The sequence below is a fragment of the Sturnira hondurensis genome, unplaced genomic scaffold (genome assembly GCF_014824575.4).
Source record: "Sturnira hondurensis isolate 20B ecotype Veracruz unplaced genomic scaffold, ASM1482457v3 Scaffold0021632, whole genome shotgun sequence".
NCBI lineage: Eukaryota > Metazoa > Chordata > Mammalia > Chiroptera > Phyllostomidae > Sturnira > Sturnira hondurensis.
The window spans coordinates 4,712,543-4,727,783 of NW_028094263.1; the positions used below are offsets into that span (position 1 = coordinate 4,712,543).

At 56.2% G+C, this 15,241-nt stretch overlaps 1 protein-coding gene across 3 annotated transcripts; it reads left to right on the forward strand.

Annotated features, from left to right (window-relative positions):
- Positions 1–4,742: 4,742 nt before the first annotated feature.
- GRB7 (growth factor receptor bound protein 7) lies at positions 4,743–14,643 on the forward strand. Of its 3 annotated transcripts, none has more exons than XM_037033337.1 (15): positions 4,743–4,947; positions 8,841–9,018; positions 9,110–9,260; positions 9,442–9,598; positions 9,727–9,848; positions 9,961–10,038; positions 10,332–10,469; positions 10,801–10,911; positions 11,104–11,202; positions 11,489–11,569; positions 11,676–11,792; positions 11,967–12,027; positions 12,147–12,234; positions 12,341–12,434; positions 12,645–13,164. In XM_037033337.1, exons 2-15 carry the CDS (start codon positions 8,846–8,848, stop codon positions 12,789–12,791), a joined length of 1,617 nt encoding a protein of 538 aa, XP_036889232.1. In that variant the 5' UTR covers positions 4,743–4,947; positions 8,841–8,845; the 3' UTR covers positions 12,792–13,164. The 3 variants fall into 3 exon arrangements, with proteins under 3 accessions (XP_036889232.1, XP_036889231.1, XP_036889233.1); XM_037033336.1 differs by lacking the exon at positions 4,743–4,947 and adding an exon at positions 5,019–5,211; XM_037033338.1 differs by lacking the exons at positions 4,743–4,947; positions 12,645–13,164 and adding an exon at positions 14,081–14,643.
- Positions 14,644–15,241: the final 598 nt, after the last annotated feature.

Sequence of the window (15,241 nt, forward strand, 5' to 3'; positions counted from 1 at the left end):
GAACCACCAGGGCAATCCAGGGCAATTTCAGGGCAAGGCAAGTTTTGATTTTATTTATTTATCTTTAGAGGGGAAGGGGGAAGGGAAGGAGAGAGGGAGAGAAACATCAATGTATGGTTGCCTCCAGTGCGCCCCCGCCTGGGAACCGGCGGGCAACCCAGGCATTTGCCCTGACTGGGAATTGAACCGCTTGAACCGCGATTGTGTGGTTCGCAGGCCCATGCTTAATCCACTGAGCTACGCCAGCCAGGACGCAAGGCAAGTATTTCTGACTCTTAAACTCTAAACTGTTGATACAGCCGCCTCTCCCCCTGCATTTGGGAACCATAGGCTTTGGGGCTCCCAGTCCTTAAGCTCTATGCTCCCATCACATGCACCCACTTCCTGCACCTCCCTGTCACTCAGACTCACCACAGGTTGGCATCATTATTCTCATTTTGCAACTCTAGAAAGGGAGGTTGTCTCACTGCTTCTTCCCTTGCTGAGTCCCCCGCCACCCACACTGGCGTCTCTTTAAACCATTCATCTGTAAACCATGATTTCTAGATCCGTGCAACTGTCGCTACAGTCCGGTTACAGAACATTTCCATCAACCTCACGACGCCTTTCTTCCCTGTTGGCAGTCAGTCCCCCTCTCAGCTCCAATCCTAGGCAACCACTGATCTGCTTTCTGTCTATAAATTTGCCTTTTCTGGACATGTCATGTAAATAAAGTGATATAATATGCAATCTTATGCTTCTGGCTTCTTTTATTCAGTATGAAGTTTTGAGGTTCATCTGTGGTGTGGCACGTAACAGTAGTTTTTTCCTCTTTGTAGCTTAGTATCTCATTGTATGGATATTCCACCTTTTGTTTATTCAGTACCAGCTGGTGGACACTTAAGTTGCCAGTTTGGGTGGCAGCAGTTGCTGCTTCATCATCTTCTTCTTCTCCTCACCTGAGGATATGCTCCTTGATTTTAGAGAGGGAGGAAGGGTGTGAAAGAGAGAGAAAAACATCCAAGTGAGAAACACCGATTGGTCGGCTGCCTCCCATATGCAGCCCAGACAAGAGATTCAATGGCAACCTAAGTGTGCGCCCTGACTGTGGATCCACCCGGAATCTTTTGGTGCATATCGACGCTCGACGGATGGAGCGTCGATACCTGTCCAGGGCCACTTTGGGGCTATTTTGGATAACACTGGTATGGATGTGCGTGTAACTGCCTTTGTATGTGTGTGAGTTTTCATTTCTCTAGAGTAGATTCCTAGGAGTGGAACTGCTGGGTTGTATGGTCAGTTTAACTTTTTAAGAAACGGCCAAGCTGTTTTTCAAAGTGGCTGTACCATTTTACATTACACCAGCAATATATAAGGATTTGTTTCCCCACGTCTTTGTCAATACTTGTCTGCCCCTTTGATTATAGCCATCCTGGTGGATGCGAGGTGGTATATCATTGTGGTTTGTTTTAGATTTTACTTATTTATTTTTAGAGAGAGGGGAAGGGAAGGAGAAAGAGAGAGACAGAAACATCAATGTGTGGTTGCTCCTCTACGCCCCTAACTGGGGACCTGGCCTGCAACCCAGGCATGTGCCCTGATTGGGAATCGAACCAGAGGCAGCCCTTTGGTTCGCAGGTGGGCACTCAGCCCAATGAGCCACACCAGCCAGAGCTCATTGTGTTTTTAATTCACAGTTCTCTGATGAACAATGATGTTGAGCACCTTTTCTTGTGAAAAACATCTACTTAGAAAAAACTATTTTGCCCATTTTTAAATTGGGTTGTTTGTTTCTTATTGATTTGTGAGAGTTCTTTATATATTCTGGATACAAAGTCCTAAATCAGATATATGATTTGCAAATATTTACTTCAGCGTTTGACAATTAAGAAAAATCTCCATGGTGTCTTTGGAAGGGCGACACATTTTCACTTTGATGAGGTCTAATTTACCAATTGTTTCACTTGTCACTTGTGCTTTTGCTGATGTAGCTGAGACATAAAGTCGTAAAGATTTTCTCTCATGGTTTAAGAAGTTTTTCCGTTTTAGTTCTTACATTTGGGTCGATGATCTGTTTTGAATTACTTTTTGTACCTTGTGTGAGGTAAGACTCTAAATTCATCTTCTTGCATGTGGGTATTCAGTTGTCCCAGAACCGCTTACTGAAAAGACTATCCTTTCCCACAATGAATGGTCTTGGCACTTTGTCAAAAATCAATTGACCAGCCCTGGCTGGCGTAGCTCAGTGGATTGAGCACTGGCCTGTGAACCAGAGGATTGCGGTTCGATTCCCAGTCAGGGCACATGCCTGGGTTGCAGGCTGGTTCCCTGCAGGCCAACTCCCAGCAGGGGATGCACGAAAGGCAACCATACATTGATGTTTCTCTCCCTCTCTCCTTCCCCTCTAAAGATAAATAAATAAAATAAAATCTTAAAAAAAAATCAATTGACCAGAAATGTAAGGGTTTATATTTGTACTCTTGATTCTGTTTCATTGATCTACGGATCCATTTTTTGTTGTTTTTTTATTTAAACAGTTCAGATACAATTTGTGCCCAGTAAAATTCGTCCTCCTGGGTGTACCTTTGGGTAAGTCCTGGCACACATGGCTGTACATCCACCATCGTGACCAAGACACGACAGTCCCTTACCTCCCACAAGTCCCTGTGCCCCTAGTGGCAGCCCCTCTCCCCCCTCCCACCACCAACGGAGTCCCTGGGGCTCTCCCTTCAAACTTGACTCATCTTTGCAACTTCCTGACTTAGGAGAAACACAAACAACCCTGCCTCTACCCATCCCCCCCTTCACTCCTACCCCCAACCTACCCCCTGGGAGGAATGGGGAGGCACAAGGCAGGAACAAGATGTGGGGGAAGGAGGATGCAGGGCCTGAGGCTCCTTTGACATCATCTCCTCCTTCCCCACCCTAGGCCTACCTCCACCTCTCCAGTCCAGGTGGGACCTGCAATTCAGCCCCTGTCCAGTAGCCACCACCCAGCCCAGGAGCCCCCTCACCCGGGAAAGAGAGAAAAGCCCAGCATGGACTCAGAGTCCTGTCTGCAGTGGAGCCATACTCCTACTGGTGGCCCTTGCCTACCAAAGACACGGGTGAGGTGCACTCCAGGAGCAGGAGTGGAAAGTCAAGACACCTTAAAAGGCGTTTGACTTTGCTTTCTGTCCTTACAGTTCCACCCTCTCCAGAAATCCATATAAATGCGATCCTACAATGCTCAGCTCTCTGAGCCTGGACTCTCTTCCCAACCCATCCTTCAAACCAGCGTGACCTTTCCCAAATATGAATCTGCCTGCTCCTCTGTACCTCTGCTTAAGCCCAGATAGGCCCTGCAGGGTCTGGCCTCTGCCCATAGTTCCTGCTGGTCTGGACAGACAGGATGGATGGCTCTTCAACGTGGTTTACGGAACAACCACCTGAGGGCCGGTCAGTACCGCACATTCCTGGGTCTTGCCCCCAGAGGCAGATTCGGCAGGTGGGGAGGAGCACAAGGATCTGTTTTTTAATACAAGCCAAGGGAGACTTGGAGGCAGGTGGTCACAGGCCAAATGGGAGAAACACAGCTGAGCCCGGAGCACTGGCCTTTCCCCACACCTTCCACACCCACTTCCTTGCCCCGGACAGCTTCCCCTCTGCTCAATTGTGACTTGCAGGGAGAAGTCTTCCCTGCACCCCTAGGTGAGTCATTCTCCCAGCATAGCTGTCACCTGTCATTCCATATTGTTTGTATGATTCGTTGATTAATAACAACCTCCCTGACTGGGTTGCATGAGGACAAGGGAGGGGTTTGTTTTGTTGTTCACCACTGGATTCCTAGGACCGAGCACCGGATTGGCATATGGCAGAGACTTGACAAATATTAGTTGAACGAATGAAGGAATGATTGAGTGAGTTGTCTACTGTACTTTGCATCAGCTGCGCCACGGCCCAGGTCACCGCCCCCTCTCCCACTTCTTTGCTTAGGCCACTCATACTGGTTTTTCCTAGGAAAACCCAGTTTGGAGAGAATTGAGGCTGAAGGCAATTCTCATGGTCCCCAGGGCAGACCTCTTATCAACCTACGGATTGTTTATTTACCAACCAGTACTCACTTCAGTCTGGGAGGTGGCCTCTGCCTTTGATCTCAGCTTTCCAAGCCCTCCCCCAGCCCTAGTGTTTGCCTAGTGCTGAAGGACAGAGCTGCTCTCGGGAGCCCCCTGGCGCCTGAACAGGGCTTTGCCTGCATTACTCCTTCCATCCAGAGACCCCGAGTTACCCCTTCAATTTCAGAAGGAGAAGCTGGGCCCCTGGACGTTGCTCAGAAGGGAAGACGTTCCTTGGGTCCTCTGCGGGGCTAGGATGCCGCCTGGGTGGCCAGATTGGCTGGAGGTCAAGGGGCAAGGCCATGTTGCTGGTCTTCCCTCTGGTTAGCGTCTCTCTTTCGCAGAGTGCCCTTTGCCCAGGGGGTGGGACCCAGAACCCTCTAGCTTGGCCAATGAACAGACCGGGTTTGCGGAGGGGGGCAAGGGGGGACAGTAGGCAGGGCCCTTTCCCCTTACCTTCCCGCCCCTCGCCTCTCCCTCCCAGGCCACGAGGACTCTAAGTCTTCGCTCTCGAGGCTGTTTAGTTGCCTCCGCCCCTTCCCTGGCACCTGCTGCTCGGCGAAGAAGGGCAAAAACAATCCCAGCCGGTGTAGAGTTTCGGGGAGTCCCCGCCCCTCTGATGCAGCCTCCGCCCGTGCTCCTCCCCCAGGCCCCGCCCCCACCTGCACGGGATAATTTTAGTTTCCTTGGGCCAGGAGCTTGTACACACACAAGGCTTACCCTCCACCCAATTCCACGTCCGAAGTCGGGACAGCCTCCCACCACCTGTAGAGAAGAGGGGTGGGTTTGAAGTCAAGTCCAGGTGTCTAAGGGTCCCTAGACTGAGCCGGACTTCGGACCCTGGGTCCTGCTACTCCCCTTCAGGCTTCTCCAGGTAAGGGGACCGAGATCGGTCCCAGACGACAACCTGCACTCACCCCCAGCCACACTAGGGCCCCAGGCGGTGCCCGCCGCAGGGCCAGGGGCTGGCTGGCTGCCCAGGTGAGCGGCTGGGCGGCCGACTGGCTCCCTCCTCCCCTTCCCCTCTCAGTGATGTCAGGCCAAGGGCGGGGGCAGGAGGGGGACAGGTAGTTAAGGGCCTGGCGTCTCCCTCCCAAACCCGCGGCCCCAGCCAGGTGTACCAACGCCCAGGGTCCAGGTAAGGACCAAAGCGTGCATTTTTTCCCGGGGGTGGGGAGTGCTGGCAGGTCCGAGACCAACCTGGGAAGGTTCGGCCTCCTGCTGTGTTGCTGTGTTACTCCGCGGCCTCGATTTCTCTTTTCCTCTAGTTTCTCATCCTGCCCACTCCTCACCATCTGCCCCCAGGTTTTCCCTCTTCTCGTTTCCTGCCCTCTGCATTCCTTCCTTCCGTCTCTGTGCCCACTCCCCCAGCCCCCCGGCAAGCGGGCTGATGGGGACGGGGAAGGCAGATCTCAGGTTCTTTCCGGAGACGCGGCTTTCCCGCTGAAACTAGCCCCTCCCCGTCCTCGGAACGGGGTCCGAGTACCGAGGGAGCTGCCGGGAATCGCTCCCTCACTCAGCCCGATTTTACTCCAGTGTGAGGTCCCCCAAGTCTTTACCGAAGACGGACGTCTCTGTGGCGGGGGAGGAGGCATCCTCCAACTTGTTTGGTAAAAGAGAGGGATTCTCTACGTTGCTGGAGCTCCATCTCTGTGGATTGTATCTCTGCTCACTGGGTCCTGCCCTCGGATGGGAAAGTGGGGGCGGAGCAGGCGGGGGGGGGTGTCTCTCCTGGCTTCAGTAGGAGGTGGGCTCCGAAGGCCGGATGCTGCGGGGGTCTGCAGTGCTGGGGGTCAGGGGAGGGAAAGGGGGTGGGAGATGGTCTTGAATGTGTGGATTGGCTGGAGCCAACTGGCCCGGGCTGGGTCTCCCAGGCACGCTGGCGTGGGGAGCGCACCTGTCCGCGGGTGGAAGGCGCCCCAAACCCATCGCCACTCAGGAATGCCCCCTGTGGGTCTGCCCGTCCTGGACTCCGCTCTCCCCTCTCCCCCGGACTCCGTGCTGGGGGGGCCCTTCGTCAGAGCAAGCAGCCTGTAATGATTAACTCCACGGACACTCGAGCATTCTTCCCAAATTAAACTTTAAAAGAGCTGCCCCCCTCCCATTGGGCGTCTCTTCCTAAGTGAGGGAGTAGGCGGGGCCTCAGGGTCCTGGTCCCTTCCCACAACTCCGGGTCACAAAGGCTGGGCCCTGCACCCCGACAACGCTCCCAAAGGCTCAGTCGTGTCCCCTACAATCAACCCCAACGGCGGAGGGGCGTGGAGTACAGGGCAAGTCCCGGGCCTGCCAGTCACGTCCAGACCCCCAGCCCGGGCCTCTGCTCTGCCAGCCCCTCCCCCCACCCTGGGAAGCATCCAAGGTGGCCTTGTTTTCTATTGGCCCTAAACTTGGGCCCAGCCACCCCCTCTTGGGGGCCAGCCAGGTGGGGCAAGATTCAGGAAGTCAACAAGGAGGCACCGAGGGCGGGAAGGAGGGTGGGGCGGGAGCGGCGGGAGCCGCGGGGCCGGAGAGGAGTTGCGGGAAGCCACCCGCTTGGACTTGCAGCAGTGAAGAATCAGATTGATTTGGGGGTTCGGTTTCTTACACAGAAGAGAATTTCCTAGGTCCCCCATTTGGAAACTTCAGATACCCTGGCAAGGAGGCGGCCCAGGCTCCACAGCCCAGGACCTCAGCTCTCCCATCTTATCTCGCCCTGACTGTGCCACTCTGGCCGGACAGGGGCCTGGAGCTCGGGCTGGAGGGATCTGAAGACCAGACCCAGGTCTTAAGTGGCCCTCCCGCCCCCTGAAGCCGAATTCTAATCTGACTTAAAATTTCCCTCTCCCCTTCCACTCAGGGCCCTAATTCCCCTTCTTCCTGTGCTGGAGGAGAGGACCCAGACCACCCCACTTCTGGTCTCTGCCTTCCTGGAGTGGGAGGCCCTGCAGCCCCTCTCCCTAGTCTTCCCTGGAATGCAGCTACCAGGGCTTGGGAGTGGGGCTCTGTGTTTTGGTGTTGGTATAGTGCTGTCTCTCTGTGGTCAAAGATGGGTGTGTCTTCCCCTTCCCATCAAGGCCCCCAGCTCCGCTCCCTGTCTCCTGGGCCTTTCCTTGTCTGCCTGTCTGGCCTTTTAGGTGTCTTGACTTTCCACTCCTGCTCCTGGAGTGCACCTCACCCGTGTCTTTGGTAGGCAAGGGCCACCAGTAGGAGTTTGGCTCCACTCCAGACAGGACTCTGAGTCCATGCTGGGCTTTTCTCTCTTTCCCGGGTGAGGGGGCTCCTGGGCTGGGTGGTGGCTACTGGACGGGGGGCTGAATTGCAGGTCCCACCTGGACTGGAGAGGTGGAGGTAGGCCTAGGGTGGGGAAGGAGGAGATGATGTCAAAGGAGCCTCAGGCCCTGCATCCTCCTTCCCCCACATCTTGTTCCTGCCCTGTGCCTCCCCATTCCTCCCAGGCTGGTAGGTTGGGGGTAGGAGTGAAGGGGGGGGGGTGGGTAGAGGCAGGGTTGTTTGTGTTTCTCCTAAGTCAGGAAGTTGCAAAGATGAGTCAAGTTTGAATGGAGAGCCCCAGGCACTGCTGTCCCGCCCCGCCCTGACTCATCTGTCCCCCAGATCCCCTAATTCTCTCACTTAAGGGTCAGGGGCCTGGCCTATCCTGGGGGTCAATCTCAGGTGCCCACGGCAGCCTGAAAACACTGGTCCAGTATCCAGAGAGTGGGCAGGGCCTGGAACTGGTGAGGTCTCCCAGGTCCTCCCAGGTCTCAACCCAGACAAAGGGTCTTGTTCCTGTGGAGAAGGCACCTGCACCACTTCTACCCGCATGGGCATCTTTGCCCCATTTTTCCTGCTCTTGTCCTGGGTTTCCATGCAGCACCTGTGGGTGCTGAGATGTGGGGAAGACCCTGGCCCTGCCTAGGAGAGCTGCGTGTGTTCAGACCCGTGGGTGGGTGAGGCAGATGGGCAGTAACTGGCACAGAGACCTCAGCACACTGCCCCGGGAGCCCTCCAGACTGAAGGTGGAGATTTCAGGAAGGTGGGTCAGAGGAGGTGGCTCTAGCATTGGTGCTTCAAGAGAGCACGCAGCCGTGGGAGCTGCTGGGGCAAGGGCCCCGGCCAGCCCTCTCTTCTCACGGCTGAGCCCGCCTCCTGCCCTCCTGGTTCTCAGCCCTCTCCCCTCACAGCTGAGCCCGCCTCCTGCCCTCCTGGTTCCCATCCTTCTCCCCCTGAATCACTCAGCACTTGGGCATGCGTTGCCACAACAGGTTCTAGCATCAGGTCTGGCAACAAAACTCTGGAAAAACCCGGTGCACAGCCCAGAGGAGTGCCCTGTGCCCGCTCACTCGCAGACGGGCGCGTGGCCCTTTGCCCCAACACTGAGAGCTTGAGCCCCAGACAACTTGTGGGTTGTGGAGTCTGTTGCTGTTCCCCACCTTGTGGTGGGGTGACCCTCTTAGCTCTTCCCCCGGGCAGCCTCCTGGGGCTAAAGCAAGAGCAACTGGACTAGGGTCCCAACACCGTCCCACTCCTCAGCTTACTTGCCGTGAGAGCAACAATGTTTCCTTCTCAGGGACTTGGTGTCCCTTTTGGTAAAATGGGCTTACTCCACCCCACCCCACCCCCTGCAAAAGCTCTGGGGAAACTCCAGTGAGAGGGCCAGCGATAAAGTGCTGGGTACCTTCTGAGGGGCACCTGACGGCTGTGTGAAGTCAGGAGGTTGGGCCCACTCGACCTCTCTCCCCAGCACAAGGGCACCAGAGCGGCAACACCCAGCCCCTTCTTCTCCCTCAGATGCCATGGAGCTGGGTCTGTCTCCACCTCGTCACAGCAGCTCCCCCGAAGACCCATACCCAGCCCCTCGGACCCCTGGAACCCCTCCTGGGTCTCCTCCTGGGACTCCCCCGCCTCCTGATGCCCCTCTTCCTGGGGAGGCGAAGAGGTCTCAGCCTCTGCCCATCCCGACCAGCAGGTACAATGGGGCTCGGGGGGGCTTGGGCAGCGTGGGTCGGCGCTGGGAGATACATAGAAGCTTAAAGTCAGCTCCTCCCCATTCCACACAGGAAACTTCGAGAGGAGGAGCTGCGGACAGCCTCTCTACCTTCTATCCCCAACCCTTTTCCCGAGCTCTGCAGTCCTCCTTCACAGAACCCCATTCTTGGGGGACCCTCCAGTGCAAGGGGGCTGCTCCCTCGGAACGCCAGCTGTCCCCATGTGAGTTGCCCTGGGAAAGAGAATGCAGGGTTTTGGGGGGGTGCCATAGGACTGGGGTGGATATGGCACTGTGTGGAGGCGGGGGAATTTGGCCAGGGGTCCCTAGGGGCATAGCAGGTCGGGTAAGGGGAAGAACCGCTCTTTGCTTTTCCTCAAGTTATCTGCAATCCCTGGGGTGCAGGTAGTAAAAGTGTATAGCGAGGATGGAGCCTGCCGGTCAGTGGAGGTGGCGGCAGGTGCCACGGCACGCTACGTGTGTGAAATGCTGGTGCAGCGAGCTCACGCCCTCAGTGACGAGAACTGGGGGCTGGTGGAGTGCCACCCCCATCTGGCGCTGGGTGAGTTTTGGGTACAGGGTGCTGCCCGGGCCAGGAGGCAATGCTTCCCGCCTTGGGCTAGGCTGGTGGTTCACCCATGAGGCCTGGCTGATCTCCACTGACCCCTGCTTTTTGGCTCTTGACCCCAGAGCGGGGCTTGGAGGACCATGAATCAGTGGTGGAAGTGCAGGCTGCCTGGCCTATCGGTGGAGACAGCCGCTTTGTCTTTCGGAAAAACTTCGCCAAGTATGAGCTGTTCAAGAGCTCCCCAGTGAGTGTGTGTGTGTGTCTGGTGGGGGGTGGGGAGTTCTGGGCAATGGGACACCCTGATCCCCACCCTGGACCCACAGTCCTTGCTGACTCCAGACTCCTTCCTGCCACAGCACTCCCTGTTCCCAGAAAAGATGGTCTCCAGCTGTCGGGACGCGCAGACAGACATCTCCCATGACGACCTCATCCAGGTGAGGGACCACCCACATAGTCCTGGTTCCCTAGGACCCCCATCGCTTCTCCGCCCTTAAGCCTTAAGCCTCCTGTGTGGTGGAAAAGACCCAGCACAGTCCTGAGTGACTGTGGACATGTCACTTTCCCTGCCTGAGTGCCAGCTTTGTCCTGTTCCATGGGGACAATAAATGCATGTGGAGCACCTCTTCTCCTAAAGGCGGGCCCTGAAAAGGTTCGCGTGCGCACACACGTGTGGGTGTGGGGCCTCCTCGAGACCTCCCACCCTTTTCTTGCTCTTCTCTGGCCTCAGAACTTCCTGAACGCAGGCAGCTTCCCAGAGATCCAGGGCTTCCTGCAGCTGCGGGGCTCGGGACGAAAGCTTTGGAAACGCTTCTTCTGCTTCCTGCGCCGGTCTGGCCTCTACTATTCCACCAAGGGCACCTCCAAGGTAAGGTCTGGAGGGTGATAGCCACTCCCGAGACCCCCTCTGGCCCTGCTGGGTGGTGTTCCTTCCCTATTGGAACTCCTGGATCTTTCTCACCTTGGGCCCCGAGACCCTCAGCTGCTCCGATTTCCTGCCCAGCTTCCCTGCCCGGGAGGTAGCAATGGGAAAGGCAGGCGAACTGAGTTCAAGTCCTGCTTCTACTTCTATTTGCTCTGTGACCTGGGGCATCTCTCTGCCCCTCTCTGGGTCTGATACCTCCTCAGCTGGCTTAAGGGGGCAGTAATTGGGGGAGAGAGTCTGCCTATACCAAATCCTTCTCACCTCTGCCAAGCAGGATCCGAGGCACCTGCAGTACGTGGCAGATGTGAATGAGTCCAACGTGTATGTTGTGACTCAGGGCCGCAAGCTCTACGGGATGCCCACAGACTTCGGCTTCTGTATCAAGGTGAAGATCCTGGCCTGGGAGGGAATGGGGGCTGCTTGGTCCCCAGGATCCTACCTGGGGCTTCTGAGCTCCATCTGGACACCCAGACTCCTCTCCCTGCACCCTGCCTCTTGCCCTTGCCCCTCGGAGATGGGATACACATCTGGTCCTAAAGGCAGATATGGAACCAGCCAGTTTCCTCTCTCCCTGCAGCCGAATAAGCTTCGAAATGGCCACAAGGGGCTTCGCGTCTTCTGCAGTGAAGATGAGCAGAGCCGTACCTGCTGGTTATCTGCCTTCCGCCTCTTCAAGGTAAGGCCCTGGGTGTGGCAGGGGTGGTGGCCCGGCCCTCGGCGTCCTCAGCCCGAGGGAGGCCTGATAGCTCTGCCTTTAGGGGGTCTCCACAATGCGGGAGCAGCATGGCCTTGCTCTCCCCGAGTCCCTGGACCAAGGCTGGAGTCACAGCTGTGCTTCAGGAAGTTCCTTATCCTGGGGCAGAGACGCAGGCTTGCTGCTGGGGAGGCCTGGTCTGCGGGGTCACAGCCCCGACCCTAGCACCTGCCTGACCTCAGGCCCTCTTTCTCTCTCCATGCCCCAGTATGGGGTGCAGCTGTATAAGAATTATCAGCAGGCACAGTCTCGCCACCTGCGCCCGTCCTGTGTGGGACCCCCACCCCTGGTGAGTGTCCACAGGGGCGTCAGCTGGAGTGGGTACCCAGACCCGGTTCCAGGAACACCCGGGCCCTATTCTCACCTCTCCCCTCCCTGTCCTATCCTGTGTGCAGAGGAGTGTCTCTGATAACACCCTAGTGGCCATGGACTTCTCTGGCCACGCTGGACGTGTCATCGAGAACCCCCGGGAGGCTCTGAATGCAGCCCTGGAAGAGGCCCATGCCTGGAGGGTGAGAGCCTGCACCCATCTGCATGTTCCTTCTGGGGGATGTCTCTCCAAATGGGTTTCCATGGAGCGGGAGAAAGAGACGGGTGAGGGGAGGGCCCCAGGTGCAGAAAGGGGCTCCACATTCCTTCCCAGCCACACCCTGACACCCTGACCTCTGTCCCCATCCGCTCTGCAGAAGAAGACGAACCACCGTTTCAGCCTGCCCACCCCATCCTCAGGCACGAGCCTCAGCGCAGGTGGGTGAGGGCCCAGCATCCCTGTGGGCAGGGGCTTCTACGAGCATTCATGGTGAGGGTGTTAGTAGGGGGGGTCCCCTCCTTGAAGTGACTGCCCATCTGTCATCCCCTCTCCCCAGCCATCCACCGAACCCAACCCTGGTTCCATGGGCGCATTTCCCGAGAGGAGAGTCAGCGGCTCATCTCCCAGCAAGGCCTGGTGGACGGGTAAGGGGCAGCCGGGCTGGGTGGCGCGGTGGGCCCAGGGGTAAGAGAGACCCCGCGGAGGCAGCGGCCGTGTGTCCTCAGCTGATGTGGCCTTGTTTCTTGGCAGACTGTTCCTGGTCCGGGAGAGTCAGCGGAACCCCCAGGGCTTTGTCCTCTCTCTGTGCCATCTGCAGAAAGTCAAGCATTATCTCATCCTGCCGGTGAGTACTCCCCTGATCCCGGAGAGTCCAAGGTTCCTGTGTGGGGACACAGGACACCCAGCAGCCTGTCACCCCGCCCTCCACTCCCGGTCAGCATTGTGTCTGGGTCTCCCACCCTCTCCTTTCTCTCTGCCTGAGCATGAGCACTGGGGACTTCTGTCTGGCCCAGGAGGGAGCCCCTCAAGCCCACTCCCTGTGGTCATACCGCAGAGCGAGGAGGCAGGCCGCCTCTACTTCAGCATGGACGAGGGCCAGACCCGCTTCACCGACCTGCTGCAGCTCGTGGAGTTCCACCAGCTGAACCGAGGCATCCTGCCCTGCCTCCTGCGCCACAGCTGTACCAGTGTGGCCTTCTGACCACTGCAGGGCAGGCCATGTCTCAGCCCTGTGCTCATCAGGGGGACTCGGAGGGTGCAGAGCGCGGGTACAGGATCATGAGAGCCTGGAGGACCCTCCCCCCCCCTCCAGTTTTCTCCTCTGCTCCTTTGTTTCACTGAGGCAGAAAGTGCTCCCTCCCCAGTTCGTCCTCAGCCCGTCTCCTCAAGGGAAGGCACTTGGGGGTGGCCCTCTCGCCTTTGTGGAGCTCCTTCCGGGGCACTGCCCTGGGGCAGGGCATCATGGGAGAAACGGGGGCAGCCCAGGTGGTCTTATGCCCCACGCTTTGTACAGACTGAGAGGCCAGTTGATCTCTGTTTTATACTAGTGACAATAAAAATTATTTTTGGATACACCTGAGTTCTGTCTGGCAAGCTCCGGCTAGCTGGGGCAGAGAAGGGGAGCAGGAGAGGTGCGCGCCAGGCATTGGTGAATGTGTGAGGTGGAGAGATGCCACACACTGGCCAGCCTGGGTGATCCTGAGGGCAGGGGTGGTCTTGCTCACGTGAGAGCCTCCAGTGCCCGGCATGGAGCCTGCCCTATAGAGAGTGTCCAGTAATTGCATGTGAAGTGAAGGAATGGACAAGGACTGCCATCCAGGTGAGATTTCCTCATAGGGCCTAAATCTATGGTGGTAACTCTAGGAGGGCGCTGGAGATGAGTCAGGCAGCATCTCCATCCTCTGCACGTCCTGGGGTAACAGGTCCTGACATAAACACAGGCACCAGTCTACCACCCCCGCCAAGTCACAGGATGGCTCAGTGACCTCCCCACACTGTCATCTCCTCTGCCGCCTCCCCACCCCCATCCACTTCCTGTCCTAATAGCTCCGCCCCCCTCCAGAAATCATATAAACGGAATCCTGCGTGGCTCAGCCCTGAGACTCCCTCTTCAGCCTGCCCTTCAGCATCCAGAGTGACCTTTCCCACACGAATCTGCTCACTCCCCTGGGGGAGTCTGCAGGGGTCTGGGCTCTGCCCATCGCCCATGCCAGCCTATGTTTTTGTCCAAAGACTTTTGTCTGCCCTGGCTGGTGTAGCTCAGTGGATTGAGCATGGGCCTGCGAACCAAAAGATGGCGGTTCGATTCCCAGTCAGGGCACATGCCTGGGTTGCAGGCCAGTTCGCAGCAGGGGATGCACAAGAAGCAACCATACATTGATATTTCTCTCCCTCTCTCCTTCTTTCTAAAGATAAATAAATAATAAACTTGTCTGAGGGTTTTAACCATTCTAGCTCTTACATGATGGAGGACTTTAATCAGTATTGCAGATCGGCAACACAGCAACCTGCTGTTGAACCTTCAGATCACGGAGGACAGACCCTCGAGACCTGAACCTCCATGAGCCATTGTTTGCCGACAATCAAACCTAAATCTCATGCCCTGGGTTCGACAACCAGTTCAGCGATGTTCAACCAGTGCGCTGTGAGAATTTTCAAAACCTGCAACACTTGACTGTTTAGTCAGGGGCACTGGCCTCTTTTCCCTTCGATTGTCGGATAAAAACATGCAGCACCGCCGTAGTTGTCCGGCATGACTAAGTCAGAATCATACCTCCTTTTGTCAGAGTGGCGAACAGTACATTGTCAGCCTGCTGCAGAGCTTTGGTGACCAGTTCACGTGTGCGTGAGGCGAAAGAGGCTGGAGCCCCTGGACTGGCTGCTCGGAACGGGCCAGAGGGACACGTGAAATGACACGTGGGGATACAGCGGCCTCGGTGCAGACTGGGGAACTACAGAACATAACCCAGTTTCTTCAACCAAAAAAAAAAAAAATTACAGGAAAAGATGGGAAAGCTCTAGATTTCAAGAAATTTAGACACCTATCAACCAAACATAATGTGTTGACCTTATTTGATTCAAATCCAAACTAGCTAACTGCAAAGAACATTTATGAGCAATTGGGGGAAATTTGAACTCTGATGAGACGTTTGGTGATATTAAGGAATTATGGTTAACTTTTTAAGGTGTGGTAATAGGATTGTGGTTATGGTTTTTGAAAAAAAGTGTGAGATTCATTCTCGAGTATTTATTAGTGAAATGATAAAATAAGGCAAGTTTAGGGGAAAGGGTGTGAGCAGAGTCAGCGGTTGAGGTTGGGTTGAAGCTGGATGATGGCGCTAGGGGGTGAAAAAATTATTCTCTAAGCTTAAAAATTCATAAGTGTATAAGGGAGAACCCATTGTATTTCATGGAGAATCTCTCCCCAAGTCTTTGAGATGGTTTGGGCACAAGGTGGTGGGTGAGGAAGCTGATGGTGGGTGAGGAAGGAGACCTGCCCTTCCTCACCCACCATCTCAGCGAGCGGCACAGCCAGGGCTTCCACCCTGTGGAAGGGCCAGGTCAGGGCTGTTCTGCTGCTTCCAGGCGGAATTCCTAAGTGGCCATAATGGGGATCCTCCCCTGCAGAGCCTCTCGCGTCTCTGCAGCTCT